This window comes from Chroicocephalus ridibundus, unplaced genomic scaffold (genome assembly GCF_963924245.1).
Source record: "Chroicocephalus ridibundus unplaced genomic scaffold, bChrRid1.1 SCAFFOLD_596, whole genome shotgun sequence".
Lineage (NCBI taxonomy): Eukaryota > Metazoa > Chordata > Aves > Charadriiformes > Laridae > Chroicocephalus > Chroicocephalus ridibundus.
This window is the reverse complement of record NW_026961209.1, coordinates 1-21,552: the sequence shown is the minus strand read 5'-3', so window position 1 is coordinate 21,552 and position 21,552 is coordinate 1. Positions and strand designations below refer to the sequence as shown.

At 67.6% G+C, this 21,552-nt stretch overlaps 1 protein-coding gene across 1 annotated transcript; it reads left to right on the top strand.

The window, feature by feature from the left end:
• The first annotated feature begins 1,495 nt into the window (after positions 1–1,495).
• LOC134509134 (homeobox protein otx5-like) lies at positions 1,496–16,543 on the top strand. Its single transcript, XM_063321614.1, has 4 exons — positions 1,496–1,964; positions 7,788–7,912; positions 11,120–11,271; positions 15,867–16,543. Exons 2-4 carry the CDS (start codon positions 7,816–7,818, stop codon positions 16,506–16,508), a joined length of 891 nt encoding a protein of 296 aa, XP_063177684.1. The 5' UTR covers positions 1,496–1,964; positions 7,788–7,815; the 3' UTR covers positions 16,509–16,543.
• The last annotated feature ends 5,009 nt before the right edge of the window (positions 16,544–21,552 follow it).

Sequence of the window (21,552 nt, the reverse complement as noted above, 5' to 3'; positions counted from 1 at the left end):
GAGCAGCCGCGTTTTGGGGCCACTTTCCCTTAATTCATAAGGATTTAATTAGGGGTTTGGGGCTTGAGCCCCTTCCCCCCCCCCAGATTAAAATCGTGGTGATTCGGGAAAGGTCCGAGCGATGCTGTGCCCCCCCCTCTACGGCCGTGGGGTGGTTTTGGGGGGCTGGGGGGGGGGGGGGAGGGGACCCTGCTGTTCTCCCCACCCCCACCACCGGCTGCATCTGCGCCGCCCCCCTCCTGCCGTGTCCCCCCCCCCCATGGTGTGTGTGTCCCCCCCCTCTCCTCGGCGTGGGGATTAGGGTTAATCAGCCCCAAATCCCCGCGTCTGAAAAACAAACTAATCATCCCGATTTCAACACTCTCCTCCCAGCTGCTCGGCGGCTGCGGGGTCCGGGGGGGGCCCCATCGGGATATGGGGGGGGTCCCTGCGGGATTTGAGACGGGGGGGGACCCTGCAGGATTTTGGGGGGGGGGGGGCGGTTGTCCATGGGGGATTTGGGGATCCCTGTAGGGTGTGGGGGGTCCCTGTGGGATTTGGGGGATTCCCTGCAGGATTTGAAGGGCGGGGGGGGGGGGTCCCTATGGGATTTGGGGTCCCTGTGGGATTTGGGGGGGGGGGGGTGGCGGTGGCCCTGCAGGATTTGGGGTCCCTGTGGGATTTGGGGGGGGGGTGGCGGTGGCCCTGCAGGATTTGGGGTCCCTGGAGGATTTGGGAGGGGGTCCCTGTGGGATTTAGGGGAGTCCCTGTGGGATTTGAAAGGGGGGGCCCTACAGGATTTAGGGGGGGGTGTCCTGTAGGATTTTTGGGGTCTCTGTGGGATTTGGGGGTCCCTGCAGGATTTGAGGGGGGGGGGAGTCCTACAGGATTTAGGTGGGTCCCTGCAGGATTTGGGGAGGGGGGCGTTCCTGCGGGATTTGGGGGGGGGGGGTGTGTGTCCTGGCAGGATTTGGGGCCCCTGGAGGATTTGAGGGGGGGCCCTGCAGGATTTGAGGGGGGGCCCTGCAGGATTTGAGGATCCCCACAGGATCTGGGGGGGGGTGTGTGTGTGTTCCCTGTGGGATTTGGGGGGGTCCCTATGGGATTTTGGGGGGATCCCTGCAGGATTTGGGGGGGGGGGGTGTCCCACTGAGCGAGGCCGGGGGCGGGGGGTGGGCTGTGCTGGGTTGGGGGGCCGGGGGGGGGTTGTCCTGGCCCTCCCCCCCCCTTCCTGGCCCCCTGCCCCCCCCCCCCCCCCCCCCAAACGCTGCACCCCGGTTGGGGGTCCCCAGCCCCACGTGTCCCCGTCCCCGGGGCTCAGACGTGGCAGCTGTCCCTGGGATTAGCCCTATGGAGGAGGGGGGGGCACACACACATTCTGCCCCCCCCGGCCCCCTCCCCATGACGAGGACGCAGGCAGCCAGCCGAGCCCTCCCCCCACCCCCCCCAGACCCCCAAAGTGACCCCCGGGGGGGGGAAGGCTGACACTTCGTCCCTTCGTTTGCCCTAACGAACCCACCAAATTACCCAGCCTCAAGCATAATTAGGGGTGACGAGGTTCGTTATTAACGAGGTTTGATTGGGGGGGGGGACGGACGGACACACCCCCATCCCACCCCTCCCGTCGCCGTTGGGGTGTTTTACACCCCCCCGTTAACGGGGTCGGGGGGTCCCCAAAGGGCCACCGGCGTCCCCAGGTGGGTGCTGGGGTGTCCCCCCCGGACCCCTGTGTCCTGTCCCCCGCAGTGCGAGGACGGGGGGGGGGGGGGTGACAGCAGTGGGACACCCCCCCCCCTCCGTCCGCCATCGCAGGGGATGAGCGTTAATTGCCGGCAGCGGTGGATTAGCCCCGGGCCGGGGCCAATGTCACCCCCCGGGGATTAGTGACAGCGCGGTGGCGGGTGACATCACGCCGGGCCCTACTTAAATCTCCCCCCGCCGCGGGGACGCCTTCCCCGCCACCGCCGTCACCGTCACCACCACAGGTAGGCGCCGGCCCGCGGGGTGGGGGGGACAGTTCGGGGTGTCCCCAAATGGGACCGGGGACGTTTTTGGGGGGGGGGGGCAGGGGGGGAAAGCCACCAGCTCCGTCCCCAGCTCGGGCAGCGCTGGGGTGATGCCACCTGGCTTGGGGACAGGCCACCGGCTCTGTCCCTTGGTCTGGGGATGGGGTAGCCAACCCTAAGGAGATGTCACCTGCTTGGGGACAAGCCACCGGCTCTGTCCCTTGCAAGGTGGCCAGCCCTGGGGAGATGTCACCTGGCTTGGGGACAAGCCACCACCGGCTCTGTCCCTTGGTGAGGTGGCCAGCTCTGGGGAGATGTCACCTGGCTTGGGGACAAGCCACCACCGGCTCTGTCCCTTGGTGAGGTGGCCAGCCTTGGGGAGATGTCACCTGGCTTGGGGACAGGCTATCAGGCGAGGTGGCCAAGCCTTGGGGAGATGTCACCTGGCTTGGGGACAAGCCACTGGCTCTGTCCCTTGGTGAGGTGGCCAAGCCCGGGGAGATGTCACCTGGCTTGGGGACAGGCCACCAGCTCTGTCCCTTGGTGAGGTGGCCAGCTCTGGGGAGATGTCACCTGGCTTGGGGACAGGCCACCGGTTCTGTCACTTGGTGTGGGGATGAGGTGGCCAATCCTCAGGACATGTCACCTGGCTTGGGGACAAGCCACCAGCTCCATCCCCAGCTCTGGCAGCCCTGGGGAGATGTCACCCGCTTGGGGACAGGCCACCAGCTCTGTCCCTTGCTCTGGGGATGGGGTAGCCAACCCTAGGGGGATGTCCCCTGCTTGGGGACAAGCCACCGGCTCTGTCCCTTGGCGAGGTGGCCAGCTCTGGGGAGATGTCACCTGGCTTGGGGACAAGCCACCGGCTCTGTCTCTTGGCATGGGGACGAGGTGGCCAAGCCTGGGGAGATGTCACCTGCTTGGGGACAAGCCACCGGCTCTGTCCCCAACTGGGGGAGATGGTCACCAGCCCTTGGGTGATGTCCCCTGGATTGTGGAGAAGCCACCACCTCTGTCCCCAGCTTGGGGACTCGGTCACCAGCCCCAGGAGGACGTCCCTTGGCTCGGGGACAAGCCACCGGCTCTGTCCCTTGGCTGGGGGACAGTGGCCAGCTTCAGGGTGGCCTCCCCCGGCTCAAGGACGAGCCACCGCCGCTGTCCTTGGCTCGGGGACAGCATTCCCAGCCCCGGGGTGACGTCCCCTGGCTTGGGGACAAGCCGCTGGCTCCGTCCCCTGCCTCGGCGGTGGCATCTGGGCACGGGGGTGACCTTCCTTGGCTCGGGGACAAGCCACCGGCTCTGTCCCCGGCTGGGGGACGGAGTGACCGTCCCCGGGGCGGCCACCCCCATCTTGGGGACGAGGCACTGGCTCTGTCCCCACTTCGGGGCCAGGGTGACCCGCTCCGGGGTGTCCTCCCCCGGCATGGGGACGGGGTGACCGGAGTGGCCTCCCCCCGGCTCGGTGACAGCGGGTGACGTCCTGCCTGGCGTTTCCCGCTGGCGACGGGCCGCTTGTCCCTGTCCCCAGGGGGTCCCCGAGGGGGTCCCCGCGCTGTCCCCAACGTGTCCCCTCTGTCCCCGCAGCCCCTGCCCAGCCCACCCGGGGACCGCGGGGCACGCAGGTAGGACACGGCGGGGACAGCCGGTGCCAGCTGGCACCCCCGGTGCCGCCGTGTGCCGTGCCGTGGTGTGCCGTGCCACGGTGTGCCGGGCTGGGCCGTGTCGTGCCGTGCCACGGTGTGCCGTGCCGAGCTGTGCCATGCCATGGTGTGCCGTGTTGTGCCATGGTGTGCCAGACAGTGCCGTGCCACGGTGTGCCATGTCGTGCCACGGTGTGCCGGACTGTGCCATGCCATGGTGTGCCATGTCGTGCCATGGTGTGCTGTGTCGTGCCGGACTGTGCCATGCCATGGTGTGCCGTGTCGTGCCACGGGGTGCCGGACTGTGCCATGCCATGGTGTGCCATGTCGTGCCATGGTGTGCTGTGTCGTGCCGGACTGTGCCATGCCATGGTGTGCCGTGCCACGGTGTGCCGTGCCGAGCTGTGCCATGCCACGGTGTGCCATGTCGTGCCACGGTGTGCCGTGCCGTGCCGAGCTGTGCCATGCCATGGTGTGCCGTGTCGTGCCACAGTGTGCCGGACTGTGCCATGCCATGGTGTGCCGTGTCGTGCCATGGTGTGCTGTGTCGTGCCGAGCTGTGCCATGCCATGGTGTGCCGTGTCGTGCCACGGTGTGCCGGGCTGTGCCATGCCATGGTGTGCCGTGCCATGCCATGGTGTGCCGGATGGCGCCATGCCATGGCGTGCCATGCCACGGTGTGCCGAGCTGTGCCATGCCATGGTGTGCCGTGCCATGGTGTGCCGTGCCATGGTGTGCCGGACTGTGCTATGCCACGGTGTGCTGTGTCGTGCCACGGTGTGCTGGACTGTGCCATGCCATGGCGTGCCAGACGGTGCCGTGCCATGGTGTGCCGTGCCACAGTGTGCCAGATGGTGCCATGCCATGGCATGCCATGCCACGGTGTGCCGAGCTGTACCGTGCCGTGGTGTGCCGTGCCACGGTGTGCCGGGCTGGGCCGTGTCGTGCCGTGCCACGGTGTGCCGTGCCGAGCTGTGCCATGCCATGGTGTGCCGTGCCGTGCCACGGTGTGTCAGACAGTGCCGTGCCACAGTGTGCCATGTCGTGCCATGGTGTGCCGTGTCGTGCCATGGTGTGCTGTGTCGTGCCGGACTGTGCCGTGCCATGGTGTGCCGTGCCATGGTGTGCCGGATGGCGCCATGCCATGGCGTGCCATGCCACGGTGTGCCGAGCTGTGCCATGCCATGGTGTGCCGTGCCATGGTGTGCCGTGCCACGGTGTGCCGGACTGTGCTATGCCATGGTGTGCCGTGTCGTGCCACGGTGTGCTGGACTGTGCCATGCCATGGCGTGCCAGATGGTGCCGTGCCATGGTGTGCCGTGCCACAGTGTGCCAGATGGTGCCATGCCATGGCATGCCATGCCACGGTGTGCCAAGCTGTACCGTGCCGTGGTGTGCCATGCCACGGTGTGCTGGACTGTGCCATGCCATGGCGTGCCAGACGGTGCCGTGCCATGGTGTGCCGTGCCGTGCCACGGTGTGCCAGATGGTGCCATGCCATGGCATGCCATGCCACGGTGTGCCGAGCTGTACCGTACCGTGCCGTGGTGTGCCATGCCACGGTGTGCCGGACTGTGCCATGCCATGGTATGCCGTGTCGTGCCATGGTGTGCCGGACTGTGCCATGCCATGGTGTGCCGTGCCGTGCCATGGTGTGCCGTGTCGTGCCACGGTGTGCTGTGCCACGGTGTGCCGGACCGTGGCATGCCATGGTGTCCTGTGCCATGGTGTCCTGTGCTGTGTCGTGCCACGGTGTGCCGGACTGTGCCATGCCACGGTGTGCCGTGTCATGGTATGGTGGGTGTGCTGTGCCGTGCCATGGTGTGCTGTGTCATGTCATGGTGTCCTGTGCCACGGTGTGCTGAACTGTGCCATGCCATGGTGTCCTGTGTTGCCGTGTGCTGGGCCGTGCTGTGCCATGGTGTGCCGTGCCATGGTGTGCTGGACTGTGCCATGCCACGGTGTCCCGTGTCGCGGCGTGCCAGGCTGTGCCATGCCATGCCATGGTGTCCCATGTTGTGTCATGCCGTGGTGTGCCGTGTCGTCTCATGGCATCCCGTGTCATGCCATGGTGTGCCAGGCTGTGCCATGCCATGGTGTCCTGTGTTGCCGTGTGCTGGGCCGTGCCGTGCCATGGTGTGCCGTGCCATGGTGTGCCGAGCTGTGCCATGCCACGGTCTCCCATGCTGTGCCATGCCATGAGGTCCCATGTCGTGGCGTGCCAGGCTGTGCCGTGCCATGTCATGGTGTCTCGCGCTGTGTTGTGCCGTGCCGTGGTGTCCTGGGCTGTGCCGTGCCATGCCATGCTGTGCCGGGTTGTGCCACGGTGTCCTGGGCTGTGCCATGCCAGGCTGCACCATGTGGTGCTTTGCCGTGCCGTGCTGTGCCCCACCGCGCTGTGCCATGCCGTGGTGTGCCGCGCTGCGCCATGGCGGCTCTATGCCATGCTGTGCCGTGTCATGCTGTGCCGGGCTGTGCTGAGCCATGCTGTGCCGTACCGCGCCAGGCTGGGCTGTGCCACGTGGTGCCACGCCATCCTGCAGGGTGCCAGCTGTGCCACGTGGTGCCATGCCGTGTTGTGTGGTGCCGTGTCGTGCCATATGGTGCCATATGTCACACAGTGCCGTGCCATCCCACACCGTGCCATGCCGTGTTGTGTGGTGCCATCCCACACGGTGCCATACTGTGCCGTATGGTGCCATGGCGCGTTGTCTGTTGCCATACCGTGTTGTATGGTGCCGTGCCGTGCCCCACGGTGCCGTGCCGTATGGTGCCACACAGTGCCATGCTGTGCCGTATGGTGCCGTGCCGTGCCCCACGGTGCCATGCCGTGCCATATGGTGCCACACAGTGCCATGCTGTGCCGTATGGTGCCGTGCCCCGTGGTGCCGTGCCGTATGGTGCCACACAGTGCCATGCTGTGCCGTATGGTGCCGTGCCATGCCCTGTGGTGCCGTGCCGTATGGTGCCACACAGTGCCATGCCGTGTTGTATGGTGCCGTGCTGTGCCATATGATGCTGTGATGTGCCGTATGGTGCCACACAGTGCCATGCCGTGTTGTATGGTGCCGTGCTGTGCCATATGATGCCGTGCTGTGCCGTATGGTGCCACACAGTGCCATGCCGTGTTGTATGGTGCCGTGCTGTGCCATATGATGCCATGCTGTGCCATGCCACATGGTGCCATACCATGTTGTATGGTGCCACGCCGTACCTTATGGTGCTGTGCTGTGCTGTGTTGTATGGTGCCGTGCCGTGCCGTATGGTGCTGTGCCATGCCATGTTGTACGGTGCCATGCCGTGCTGTGTCGTATGGTGCCGAGCCATGCCATATGGTGCGGTGCTGTGCCGTATGGTGCTGTACTGTGTTGTACGGTGCCATGCCATGTTGTATGGTGCTGTGCCGTATGGTGCCATGCGGTGTTGTACGGTGCCATGCCGTGCCGTGTTGTATGGTGCCATGCGGTGTTGTATGGTGCCGTGCCGTGCCATGTTGTACGGTGCCATGTTGTACGGTGCCGTGCCGTGCTGTACGGTGCCATGTGGTGTTGTATGGTGCCATGTTGTACGGTGCCATGCCGTGCTGTACGGTGACATGCGGTGTTATACGGTGCCATGCCGTGCCGTGTTGTATGGTACCACGTGGTGTTGTATGGTGCCGTGCTGTGCCGCATGGTGCCGTGCCATGTTGTACGGTGCCATGCGGTGTTGTATGGTGCCGTGCCGTGCTGTATGGTGCCGTGCCGTGTTGTACAGTGCCATGTTGTACGGTGCTGTGCCGTGCCGCACGGTGCCATGCAGTGTTGTACGGTGCCGTGTTGTACGGTGCCATGTTGTACGGTGCCATGCCGTGTTGTATGGTGCTGTGCGGTGTTGTACGGTGCCGTGTTGTATGGTGCCGTGCCGTGTTGTACGGTGCCGTGCGGTGTTGTATGGTGCCATGTTGTACGGTGCCATGTTGTACGGTGCCGTGTTGTACGGTGCCGTGTTGTACGGTGCCGTGTTGTACGGTGCCGTGCGGTGTTGTACGGTGCCGTGTTGTACGGTGCCGTGTTGTACGGTGCCATGCCGTGTTGTACGGTGCCGTGTTGTACGGTGCCGTGCCGCGCCGCAGGCTGCCCCGCGCTGCCGACGGGTGCCTGACGCCCCGCGTGCCCCCCAGGCGGTGCCCGGCGCCCCCCGCCCGGAGCATGATGTCCTACCTGAAGCAGCCCCACTACGCCGTCAACGGGCTGAGCCTGGCCGGGCCCGCCATGGACCTGCTGCACTCCGCCGTCGGCTACCCCGGTGAGCACCGCCGCGCACGGGGGGCTCGCACGGGGGGCTCGCACGAGGGGGTTTGTACAAGGGGCTCGCACGAGGGGGTTGCACGAGGGGCTCGCACGGGGGGGTTTGCACGAGGGGCTCACACGAGGGGCTCACATGGGGGGAGCTCACACGGGGGTTTGCATGAGGGGCTCACACGAGGGGCTCACATGGGGGGAGCTCGCACGGGGGGGTTTGCACGAGGGGCTCGCACGGGGGAGTTTGCACAGGGGGCTCGCACAGGGGGGTTTGCACGAGGGGCTCACGCAGGGGGGTTGTGCAAGGGGCTCTGCACGAGGGGCTCACATGGGGGGGCTCGCACGGGGGGGTTTGCACAGGGGACTCACACTAGGGGGGCTCGCACGGGGGGGTTTGCACGAGGGGCTCGCACGAGGGCCTCTACACAAGGGGGTTTGCACGAGGGGCTCGCACGAGGGGGTTGCACGAGGGGCTCGCACGAGGGGCTCGCATGGGGGGAGCTCACACGGGGGTTTGCACAAGGGGCTCATACGAGGGGCTCACATGGGGGGAGCTCGCACGGGGGGGTTTGCACGAGGGGCTCGCACGGGGGGGTTTGCACAGGGGACTCACACGGGGAGGGTTGCACAGGGGGCTCGCACGGGGGGCTCGCACGGGGGGGTTTGCACGAGGGGCTCGCACGGGGGGCTCGCACAGGGGGGTTCGCACGAGGGGCTCGCACGGGGGGGTTTGCACAGGGGGCTCAGACCAGGGGGTTTTGCACAGGGGGCTCGCACGGGGAGGGTTGCACGAGGGGCTCACGCAGGGGGGTTGTGCAAGGGGCTCTGCACGAGGGGCTCACACCGGGGGGGCTCGCACGAGGGGCTCGCACGTGGGGGGTTGCACGAGGGGCTCGCACTAGGGGGGCTCACACAGGGGGGTTTGCACGAGGGCTCACAGGGGGGTTTGCACGAGGGGCTCGCACGGGGGGGTTGTGCAAGGGGCTCTGCACGAGGGGCTCGCACGGGGGGGTTTGCACGAGGGGCTCGCACCGGGGGGGCTCGCAGGGGGGGGTTTGCACGAGGGGCTCGCACGAGGAGGGTTGCACGAGGGGCTCTGCACAAGGGGCTCGCACGGGGGGGTTTGCACGAGGGGCTCACACCAGGGGGGCTCGCACGAGGGGCTCTGCTCTGCACAAGGGGCTTGCACGGGGGGGTTTGCACGAGGGGCTCGCACCAGGGGGGCTCGCACAGGGGACTCACACGGGGAGGGTTGCACGAGGGGCTCGCACGGGGGGCTCGCACAGGGGGGTTTGCACAGGGGACTCACACGGGGAGGGTTGCACGAGGGGCTCGCATGGGGGGCTCGCACGGGGGGGTTTGCACGAGGGCCTCTGCACGAGGGGGTTTGCACGAGGGGCTCGCACGAGGGGGTTGCACGAGGGGCTCGCACGAGGGGCTCACATGGGGGGAACTCGCACGGGGGGGTTTGCACGAGGGGCTCGCACGAGGGGCTCGCATGGGGGGAGCTCACACGGGGGTTTGCACGAGGGGCTCACACGAGGGGCTCACATGGGGGGAGCTCGCACGGGGGGGTTTGCACGAGGGGCTCGCACGAGGGGCTCGCATGGGGGGAGCTCACACGGGGGTTTGCACAAGGGGCTCATACGAGGGGCTCACATGGGGGGAGCTCGCACGGGGGGGTTTGCACGAGGGGCTCGCACGGGGGAGTTTGCACAGGGGGCTCGCACAGGGGGGTTTGCACGAGGGGCTCACGCAGGGGGGTTGTGCAAGGGGCTCTGCACGAGGGGCTCGCATGGGGGGGCTCACACGGGGGGGTTTGCACAGGGGACTCACACTAGGGGGGCTCGCACGGGGGGGTTTGCACGAGGGGCTCGCACGAGGGCCTCTACACAAGGGGGTTTGCACGAGGGGCTCGCACGAGGGGGTTTGCACGAGGGGCTCGCATGGGGGGCTCACATGAGGGGCTCGCACGGGGGGGTTTGCACAGGGGACTCACACGAGGAGGGTTGCACGAGGGGCTCTGCACGAGGGGCTCACACCGGGGGGGTTTGCACGAGGGGTTTGCACGGGGGGCTCGCACAGGGGGGTTTGCACAGGGGACTCACACGGGGAGGGTTGCACGAGGGGCTCGCATGGGGGGCTCGCACGGGGGGGTTTGCACGAGGGGCTCACACCGGGGGGGTTTGCACAGGGGGCTCGCACGGGGGTTTGCACGAGGGGCTCTGCACGAGGGGCTCGCACGGGGGGGTTTGCACGAGGGGTTTGCACGGGGGGCTCGCACAGGGGGGTTTGCACGGGGGGGCTCGCACGGGGGGGTTTGCACAAGGGGCTCACAGGGGGGTTTGCACGGGGGGGCTCACACGGGGGGGTTTGCACGAGGGCCTTTCACGGGGCGGGGAATGCGTGAGAGCGGGTTCCATGGGGGTGGGATGCACGGGGGGGGGGGGGGGGGGGCACGTGGGTCGGTGCGTGGGGTGCACGAGGGGCTTGCACGGGGGCAGGATGCCCGCCCCTGCCCCCCCCTCCGCCCCCCCCCCAAAAGCCCCGGCCTTCCCTGTCGTTTCCCCCCCATATGGAGGGATCTCCCCCAAAGTGTGTGGGGGGGGTGTCCCATGGAGCTGGGGGGGGGGGGGGGGGGGGGCTTGCCCCTGACCCCCACGTGTACCCCCCCCGTCCCCCCCCCCCGTCCCCCCCCCAAAAATCCCCAGCCTTCCCTGTGGTTTCCCCCCCCCATATGGAGGGATCTCCCCCAAAGTGGGGGGCGGGAGGGGTGTCCCATGGGGGTGGGGGGTGTCCCATGGAGGAGGGGAGGGGGGGTCCTGCCCCTGACCCCCCCTGTGTCCCCCCCCCAAAAATCCCCAGCCTTTCCCGTGGGTTCCCCCCCATACGGAGGGATCTCCCCCAATCTGGGGGGGGGAACCCGTGGAGGTGGGTAGGGGGGTGCCCCATTGGGGGGGGGGTCCTGCCCCTGACCCCCCTGTGTCCGTCCCCCCACCCCCCTGTGTCCATCCCCCCCCCACTGTGTCCGTCCCCCCCCAAAAATCCCCAGCCTTCCCTGTGGGTCCCCCCCATATGGATGGATCTCCCCCAGTCTGGGGGGGGAACCCGTGGAGGTGGGTTGGGGGGTGCCCCATGGAGGAGGGGGGGGGGGGGTCCTGCCCCTGACCCCCCCCATCCCGTGTCCCCCCCCTGTTGCCGTGTGCCGCAGCCACGCCGCGGAAGCAGCGACGGGAGCGCACCACCTTCACGCGGGCGCAGCTGGACATCCTGGAGGCCCTTTTCGCCAAGACCCGCTACCCCGACATCTTCATGCGCGAGGAGGTGGCCCTCAAGATCAACCTGCCCGAGTCCCGCGTCCAGGTGCGACACGCGTGTGCCGGGGGACACACACACACACGCGCGCACGCCGGGGGGGGACACGGGCCTGCGGGGCCCGGGGAGGCGGCTCGTTGCACACCCGTGGGTCAGGCGTCACGCGCGCGGCTGGTGGAAGGAGCTGGTGGCACACACACGCGTGTGCGGGAGCACGTATGTGTGTATGAACACGCGTGTAGGAGCACACACATGTGTAGGAGCGCACACACACGTCTGTGAAGGCACCTGCGGGGCCGGGGGAGGCGGCTCGTTGCACACACGTGGGTCAGGCGTCGCGTGCGCGGCCGGGGGAAGGAGCCGGTGGCACGCACACGCGTGTGCGGGAGCACGTATGTGTGTATGAACACGCATGTAGGAGCACACACGTGTGTAGGAGCGCACACACGCGTGTGTGAAGGCACCTGTGGGGCCGGGGGAGGCGGCTCGTGCACACACGTGGGTCAGGCGTCGCACAGGCGGCCAGGGGAAGGAGCTGGTGGCACGCACACGCGTGTGCGGGAACACGCACGTGTGGAGGAACACACGTGTAAGAGCGCACACACATGTGTGAAGGCACCTGCGGGGCCGGGGGAGGCGGCTCGTTGCGCACACGTGGGTCGGGCGTCGCGCGCACGGCCGGGGAAAGGAGCTGGTGGCACGCACACGCGTGTGCAGGAGCACGTATGTGTGTATGAACACGCGTGTAGGAGCGCACACATGTGTAGGAGCACACACACGTCTGTGAAGGCACCTGCGGGGCCGGGGGAGGTGGCTCGTGCACACACGTGGGTCAGGCATCGCACAGGCGGCCGGGGGAAGGAGCTGGTGGCACGCACACGTGTGTGCAGGAGCACGTATGTGTGTATGAACACGCGTGTAGGAGCGCACACACACGTGTAGGAGCGCACACACACGCGTAGGAGCGCAAACACACGCGTGTGAAGGCACCTGCGGGGCTGGGGAGGCGGCTCGTTGCACACACATGGGTCGGGGGTCGTGCGCGCGGCCGGGGGAAGGAGCTGGTGGCACGCACACGCGTGTGCGGGAACACGCACGTGTGGAGGAACACACGTGTAAGAGCGCACACATGTGTGTGAAGGCACCTGCGGGGCTGGGGGAGGCGGCTCGTTGCACACGCGTGGGTCGGGCGTCGCGCGCACGGCCGGGAGAAGGAGCCGGTGGCACGCACACGCGTGTGCGGGAGCACGTATGTGTGTATGAACACGCGTGTCGGAGCGCACACACACGTGTAGGAGCACACACATGTGTGTGAAGGCACCTGCGGGGCTGGGGGAGGCGGCTAGTTGCGCACCCGTGGGTCAGGCGTCGCGCGCAGCGGCTGGGGGAAGGAGCCGGTGGCACACACACGCGTGTGCAGGAGCACGTATGTGTGTATGAACACGCGTGTAGGAGCGCACACATGTGTAGGAGCGCACACACACGTGTGTGAAGGCACCTGCGGGGCCGGGGGAGGCGGCTCATTGCACACACATGGGTCAGGCGTCGCGCGCGCAGCCGGGGGAAGGAGCTGGTGGCACGCACACGCGTGTGTGGGAGCACGTATGTGTGTATGAACATGCGTGTAGGAGCGCACACATGTGTAGGAGCGCACACACACGTCTGTGAAGGCACCTGCGGGGCCGGGGGAGGCGGCTCGTTGCACACGCGTGGGTCGGGCGTAGCGCGCGCGGCCGGGGGAAGGAGCCGGTGGCACGCACACGCGTGTGTGCAGGAACACGCGTGTGTAGGAGCATACATGTGCATAGGAACTCACATGCACGGCCAGGGGGAGGAGCCCGATGCATGTACACACGTGTGCAGGAACACGCCTGGGCAGGAGCACACACGTGTATCCAGGGGAGGCAGGTTGTGGCGTGGGCACGCGTGTGCAGGAACACGCGTGTAGGAGCGCACACTCACGTGTGTGAAGGCACCTGCGGGGCCGGGGGAGGCGGCTCGTTGCACACGCGTGGGTCAGGCGTCACGCGCGCGGCCAGTGGAAGGAGCCGGTGGCACGCACACGCGTGTGCAGGAGCACGTATGTGTGTATGAACACGCGTGTAGGAGCGCACACACACGTGTGTGAAGGCACCTGTGGGGCCGGGGGAGGCGGCTCGTTGCACAGGTGTGGGTCCGGCGTCACGCACGCGGCCGGGGGAAGGAGCTGGTGGCACGCACACGCGTGTGCGGGAGCACGTATGTGTGTATGAACACGCGTGTCGGAGCGCACACACACGTGTAGGAGCGCACACACACGTGTGTGAAGGCACCTGCGGGGCCGGGGGAGGCGGCTCGTTGCACACGCGTGGGTCAGGCGTCGCGCACGCGGCCGGGGGAAGGAGCCGGTGGCACGCACACGCGTGTGCGGGAGCACGTATGTGTGTATGAACACGCGTGTAGGAGCACACACATGTGTAGGAACGCACACACACGTCTGTGAAGGCACCTGCGGGGCCGGGGGAGGCGGCTCGTTGCACACGTGTGGGTCGGGCGTCGCGCGCGCGGCCGGGAGAAGGAGCTGGTGGCACGCACACGCGTGTGCGGGAGCACGTATGTGTGTATGAACATGCGTGTAGGAGTGCACACACACGTGTAGGAGCGCACACACACGTGTGTGAAGGCACCTGCGGGGCCGGGGGAGGCGGCTCGTTGCACACACGTGGGTCAGGCGTCGCGCGTGCGGCTGGGGGAAGGAGCCGGTGGCACGCACACGCGTGTGTACAGGAACACGCATGTGTAGGAGCATATATGTGCATAGGAACTCACATGCACGGCCAGGGGGAGGAGCCCGATGCATGTACACACGTGTGCAGGAACACGCCTGGGCAGGAGCACACACGTGTATGCAGGGGAGGGAGGTTGTGGCGTGGGCACGCGTGTGCAGGAACACGCGTGTAGGAGCACACACTCACGTGTGTGAAGGCACCTGCGGGGCCGGGGGAGGCGGCTCGTTGCGCACCCGTGGGTCAGGCGTCGCGCGCGCGGCCGGGGGAAGGAGCCGGTGGCACGCACACGCGTGTGCGGGAGCACGTATGTGTGTATGAACACGAGTGTAGGAGCGCACACACACGTGTGTGAAGGCACCTGCGGGGCCCGGGGAGGAGACTCCTTGCACACGCGTGGGTCGGGCGTCGCGCACACGGCCGGGGGAAGGAGCCGGTGGCACGCACACGCGTGTGTGCAGGGACACACATGTGTAGGAACACGCGTGTGCAGGAGCGCACACACACACGCGCGCGTAGGAACTCGCATGCACAGCCAGGGGGAGGAGCTCGATGCACGTACACGCGTGTGCAGGAGCACGCACACGCGTAAGAGCACATACACGTGCAGAAACACACACGGGGTGGGAGTACACGTATGTGCGGGAGCACACACACGCGTGTGCACACACATGGGCATGGCCGGGGGAGGCCGTTCCTCGCGCACATGCGTGTCCATGACACCCCCCTGTGCCCCCCCAGGGGATCCATCTCCTCGCACACGCGTGTCCATGACCATGCGTGTGTCCGTGACACCCCCCTGTGCCCCCCCAGGGGATCCATCTCCTCACACACGCGTGTCCGTGACCACATGTGTGTCCATGACACCCCCCTGTGCCCCCCCAGGGGATCCATCTCCCCGCACACGCGTGTCCATGACCACACGCGTGTCCATGAGCACACGCATGTGCACAGACACCCCTGTTCCCCCCCCGGGAAGGCCGTCCCTCGCACACACGCGTGTCCGTGACACCCCCATTCCCCCCCCAGGGGATCCATCTCCTCGCACACGCGTGTCCATGACCACACGCGTGTCCATGACACCCCCCTGTGCCCCCCCAGGGGATCCATCTCCTCGCACACGCGTGTCCATGACCACACGTGTGTCTGTGACACCCCCCTGTGCCCCCCCAGGGGATCCATCTCCCCGCACATGCGTGTCCATGACCACACGCGTGTCCGTGACACCCCCCTGTGCCCCCCCCGTGCCCCCCCCAGGGGATCCATCTCCTCGCACACGCGTGTCCATGACCACACCTGTGTCCATGACACCCCCCTGTGCCCCCCCCAGGGGATCCATCTCCTCGCACACGCGTGTCCATGACCACACGCGTGTCCGTGAGCACACGCATGTGCACAGACACCCCCGTTCCCCCCCCAGGAAGGCTGTTCCTCGCACACGTGTGTCCATGACACCCCTCTATTCCCCCCCCAGGGGATCCATCTCCTTGCACACGCGTGTCCATGACCACACGTGTGTCCATGACACCCTCATTCCCCCCCCAGGGGATCCATCTCCTCGCACACGCGTGTCCATGACCACACGTGTGTCCGTGACACCCCCCTGTGCCCCCCCTGTGCCCCCCCCAGGGGATCCATCTCCCCGCACACGCGTGTCCCTGACCACACGCGTGTCCGTGAGCACACACACGTGCACAGACACCCCCGGGGGGGGGGGGGGTGTCCATCCCTCGCACACACGCATGTGTCCCCCCCGTTTCCCGCCCCCCCCCCCCGCCCGGGGCAGGGCAGCGGCTCCCTTCCCGCCCCCCCCCCCGCGCCGGGCACCGTTCCGTGCCTCAGTTTCCCCCCCCTTGTCTCTTTCTCTCCCCCCCCCAGGTGTGGTTCAAGAACCGCCGGGCCAAGTGCCGCCAGCAGCAGCAGCAGCAGCAGAACGGGGGGGCCCAGCCCAAACCTCGCCCCGCCAAAAAGAAGAACTCCCCCCCCCGCGACCCCGAGCCGGGGGGGGCAACCCCTTACACCCCGCCTCAACCCGCTCCCCCCGGCACCCCCGGCCCCGCCACCGTTTCCATCTGGAGCCCGGCTTCCATCTCCCCCATCCCCGATCCTTTGGCTTCTTCCTCCGCTCCCCTCTTGCCGCGTTCGGCCCCTTTCCCGGCTCCTTACGGGGGGCCCGGCCCGGCCTACGCTCAAGCCTACGCTTCGGCCCCTCCGTATTTCGGGGGGCTGGATTGCGCTTCCTACCTCTCCCCCCTCGCCCCCCCTCCGCCTCCACCGCCTTTGGCTACCCCCGGGGGGGCTCTCAGCCCTTTGGCCGCCCCTCCCGGGGCCGGGGGTGCCCACTTGACCCCCTCCAACGGGCAGGGCTACGGCGGAGCGACGGCGGCGGCGGCCGCCTTGGGCTTCGGGCCTCCCGACTGCCTGGAGTACAAGGACGGGGGCGCCTGGAAGCTGGGCTTCAATCCCGCCGACTGCCTGGAATACAAGGAGCAGAGCTCCTGGAAATTCCAGGTGTTGTGAGAGGAGACGGGGGGGGGGGGGGGATGGGGGGGGATGGGGGAGGGCGGGGGGGTGACGGCAGCGGGACACACCCCCCCCCCCGCCATCCCCGGCTTCGGGGCGTCAGGGGGGCAGACGGATGGCGCGGGGCGTCCTCCCGGCGTTCCGGCACCGAGCGTCTCCGTGGTACCGGGTATCCCGGCACGGAGCGGCCCAGTTGGGAGCGGCCCAGTTTGGAGCGTTTCCATGGCACGGAGCATCCTGGCACGGAGCATCCCGACACGGAGCGGCCCAGTTTGGAGTGTCTCCATGGCACGGAGCATCCCAGCACGGACCATCCCGGCGCGGAGCATCCCAGTTTGGACTGTCTCCATGGCACGGAGTATCCCAGTTTGGAGCATCCCAGTTCGGAGCATCTCCATGGCACGGACCATCCCGGCACGGAGCAGCCCAGTTTGGACTGTCTCCATGGCACGGAGTATCCCAGTTTGGAGCATCCCAGTTCGGAGCGTCTCCATGGCACGGACCATCCCGGCACGGACCATCCTGGCATGGAGCATCCCAGTTCAGAGCATCCCAGTTTGGAGCGTCTCCATGGCATGGACCATCCCGGCATGGAGCATCCCAGTTCGGAGCATCCCAGTTCAGAGCATCCCAGTTTGGAGCGTCTCCATGGCACGGAGCATCCCAGCACGGAGCATCCCGGCACGGAGCATCCCAGTTTGGACTGTCTCCATGGCACGGAGCATCCCGGCATGGAGCATCCCAGTTCGGAGCATCCCAGTTCAGAGCATCCCAGTTGGGAGCGTTTCCATGACACGGACCATCCCGGCACGGAGCATCCCAGTTGGGAGCATCCCAGCACGGAGCATCCCAGTTTGGAGCGTCTCCATGGCATAGAGCGTCCCAGTTTGGAGCGTCTCCATAGTATGGAACATTCCAGCACGGAGCGTCCCAGTTTGGAGCATCCCAGTTTGGAGCATCCCCACGGCACGGGACATCCCAGTGGGACGGATCACCCCTGCCCCATGGATCATCCCGGCCCCACGGATCATCCTGGCCCCATGGACTATTCCCATGGCACGGATCATCCCAGCCCCACGGATCATTCCAGCCCCACGGATCATTCCAGCCCCACGGACTATTCCCATGGCATGGATCATCTCCATGGCATGGAGCATCCCAGCCCCACGGATCATCCCGGCCCCACGGATCATCCCGGCCCCACGGACTATTCCCATGGCACAGATCATCCCAGCCCCACGGATCATCCCAGCCCCACGGATCATTCCAGCCCCACGGACTATTCCCATGGCACGGATCATCTCCATGGCATGGAGCATCCCAGCCCCACGGATCATCCCGGCCCCATGGATCATCGCAGCCCCATGGACTATTCCCATGGCACGGATCATCCCAGCCCCACAGATCATCCCGGCCCCACGGATCATTCCTGCCCCACGGACTATTCCCGTGGCACGGATCATCCCGGCCCCACAGATCATCCCAGCCCCACAGATCTTCCCAGCCCCACGGATCGTCCCGGCCCCCACGGACTATTTCCATGGCACGACGCATCCCTGCCCCACGGATCATCCCTGCCCCACTGGGGGCTGTGCAGCGGGACGGGACCCCCCCCTGCGCCCCGACCTCCTTCCCCCGGCTGCCCCCCATCTCCCCCCCATAGCTGCGTCCTCCCCCCGGCGAGCGGGGGGGGAAGGGAAAAAGCTTAAAAATGGAAATAACAATAAAAAAAAGTGGAGAAAGAGGAAAAGGAGGAGGAGGAGGGAATGGGGGGGGGGGGGCCGGCCCCACACAGCCCCATAGACACCCCCTACAGCCCCATAGATCCCCGTGTACCTCCCCCGCAGCCCCAGAGACCCCCATCCAGCCCCACAGACCCCCTACAGCCCCATAGACCCCCATGTACCCCCCCCACAGCCCCATAGAAATCCCCATGTGCCCCCCTGCAGCCCCATAGATCCCCATCCAGCCCCACAGACCCCCTTGTACCCCCCCTGCAGCCCCATAGATCCCCATCCAGCCCCACAGACCCCCTTGTACCCCCCCTGCAGCCCCATAGACCCCCCTGCAGCCCCATAGATCCCCATCCAGCCCCACAGACCCCCTTGTACCCCCCCTGCAGCCCCATAGACCCCCCTGCAGCCCCATAGATCCCCATCCAGCCCTACAGACCCCCTACGTACCCCCCTCCCAGCCCCATAGACCCCCCCGTGTACCCCCTGCAGCCCCATAGACCCCCATCCAGCCCCACAGACCCCCTACAGCCCCATAGACCCCCATGTACCCCCCCCACAGCCCCATAGAAATCCCCATGTGCCCCCCTGCAGCCCCATAGATCCCCATCCAGCCCCACAGACCCCCTTGTGCCCCCCTGCAGCCCCATAGATCCCGATCCAGCCCCCAGACCCCCTTGTACCCCCCCTGCAGCCCCATAGAAATCCCCATGTGCCCCCCTGCAGCCCCATAGATCCCCATCCAGCCCCACAGACCCCCTTGTACCCCCCTGCAGCCCCATAGACCCCCCTGCAGCCCCATAGGTCCCCATCCGGCCCCACAGACCCCCTTGTACCCCCCCTGCAGCCCCATAGACCCCCCTGCAGCCCCAGAGACCCCCATCCAGCCCCACAGACGCCCTACGTACCCCCCTCCCAGCCCCATAGACCCCGCCGTGTACCCCCCTGCAGCCCCATAGACCCCCATCCAGCCCCACAGACCCCCTACAGCCCCATAGACCCCCATGTACCCCCCCCTACAGCCCCATAGAAATCCCCATGTGCCCCCCTGCAGCCCCATAGATCCCCATCCAGCCCCACAGACCCCCTTGTGCCCCCCTGCAGCCCCATAGATCCCCATCCAGCCCCACAGACCCCCTTGTGCCCCCCTGCAGCCCCATAGATCCCCATCCAGCCCCACAGACCCCCTTGTACCCCCCCTGCAGCCCCATAGACCCCCCTGCAGCCCCAGAGACCCCCATCCAGCCCCACAGACCCCCTACGTACCCCCCTCCCAGCCCCATAGACCCCCCCGTGTACCCCCCTGCAGCCCCATAGACCCCCATCCAGCCCCACAGACCCCCTACAGCCCCATAGACCCCCATGTACCCCCCCCCTACAGCCCCATAGAAATCCCCATGTGCCCCCCTGCAGCCCCATAGATCCCCATCCAGCCCCACAGACCCCCTTGTACCCCCCCCTGCAACCCCAGAGACCCCCATCCAGCCCCATAGACCCCTGTGTATCCCCCCTTGCAGCCCCATAGACCTCCATGCAGCCCCATAGATCCCCATCCAGCCCTACAGACCCCCATGTACCCCCCCCAGCCCCATAGACCCCCCCGTGTACCCCCCTGCAGCCCCATAGACCCCCATCCAGCCCCATAAATCCCCATCCAGCCCCACAGACCCCCGTGTACCCCCCGCTGCAGCCCCATAGACCCCCCTGCAGCCCCATAGATCCCCCCTACAGCCCCATAGACCCCCATCCAGCCCCACAGACCCCCGTGTACCCCCCCTGCAGCCCCATAGACCCCCATGCAGCCCCATAGATCCCCCCTACAGCCCCAGAGACCCCCATCCAGCCCCATAGACCCCCCCCATGTACCCCCCTTGCAGCCCCATAGACCCCTACCCAGCCCCTGTCCGTGCTGGGGGGGGGGTGTCCCGGGGGGGAGGTGGTCCCTGGGGGGGTCCCATCACATGGGGGTCCCTGGGGGGGGGGTATGTCCCTGTCCCCGTGGGTCCCTGGGGGGGGGAAGGTCCTGGGAGGGGGTCCCATCTCAGGGGGGTCCCTGGGGGAGGGGGGGGGGGTCCCTGCACCTGGGGGTCCCTGTTGGTGCCCTGGGGGGGGGGGGGTGTCCCTGGGGGGGGTGGGGGAGTGTTTCCCTATCCCTGGGGGTCCCCGGGGGGGGATCTCCGGGGCCATGGGGGTGTCTGGGGGGGGTCCCTGTCCCTGGGGGTCCCTGGGGGGGGGGGGGTGTTCCTGGGGGGGGGGGGATGCCCCTGGGGGGGGGGGGGGGCAATCGGGGGGGGGGGGGGGGCGGGGGGGGGGTTAACCCCGGCAGATGGAGCCTGATCCGGGCTGAGCCGGGGGGGAGGGGGGGGGGGGGACACGGCTGGGACCTGGGGGACCCCAATTAGCCCCACGGGGACCCCAATTAAGGTGATGGGGACCCCAATTAGTCACCCCAGGACCCCAATTAGGGTGATGGGGACCCCAATTAGCGCCCCGGGGACCCCAATTAGCACCCCAGAGACCCCAATTAGCCCCCCAGGACCCCAATTAGCCCCACGGGGACCCCAATTAGCACCCCAGCACCCTAATTAGGGTGACGGGGACCCCAATTGCCACCCCAGGGACCCCAATTAGGGGGATGGGGACCCCAATTAGCCCCACGGGGACCCCAATTAGCACCCCAGGACCCCAATTAAGGTGATGGGGACCCCAATTAGTCACCCCAGGACCCCAATTGTCACCCCAAGACCCCAATTAGGGTGATGGGGACCCCAATTAGCACCACGGGGACCCCAATTAACACCCCAGGACCCCAATTAACGCCCCAGGGACCCCAATTAGCGCCACGGGGAGCCCAATTAGCACCCCAGGACCCCAATTAGCACCAGAGGGACCCCAGTTGGTGCCCCAGGACCCCCAGGAGGGCGCCGGGACCCCAGTTAGTGCCCCCCCCCCCCCCCCGCCATGACCCCCATGACCCCGCCCCGGGCTCAGGGGGCGTGGCCAACCCTCACGGGGGCGTGGCCAATCCCCCGAGGGGGGCGTGGCCGGGGTGGACGGTGGGCGGGGCCACGGGCGGCGGGGCGGGGCGTCGCGGCGTCGCTCTCCCGCGCGCATGCGCTTCTTTCCCCCCCCCCCCCCGGTCACGTGATGAATCCAAGATGGCGGCGCTGAGGGCGGTAGGTGCTGCCCGTCGTCCCCTCGGAGACACCCTCGGGGCGGGGGGGACACACGGGGACCGCCCCCCCCCCCCCCCCCCCCCAGTGACAGGGGGGACCCCAGGGGTCTTGGGGGGGCGAAGGGGTCGGGGG

Coding starts and splice junctions, on each gene's coding strand:
- LOC134509134 (XM_063321614.1), top strand. CDS start 7,816: ATGATGTCCTACCTGAAGCAGCCCCACTACGCCGTCAACGGGCTGAGC. Junction 7,913..11,119: donor CTCCGCCGTCGGCTACCCCG/GTGAGCACCGCC, acceptor CGTGTGCCGCAG/CCACGCCGCGGAAGCAGCGA. Junction 11,272..15,866: donor TGCCCGAGTCCCGCGTCCAG/GTGCGACACGCG, acceptor TCCCCCCCCCAG/GTGTGGTTCAAGAACCGCCG.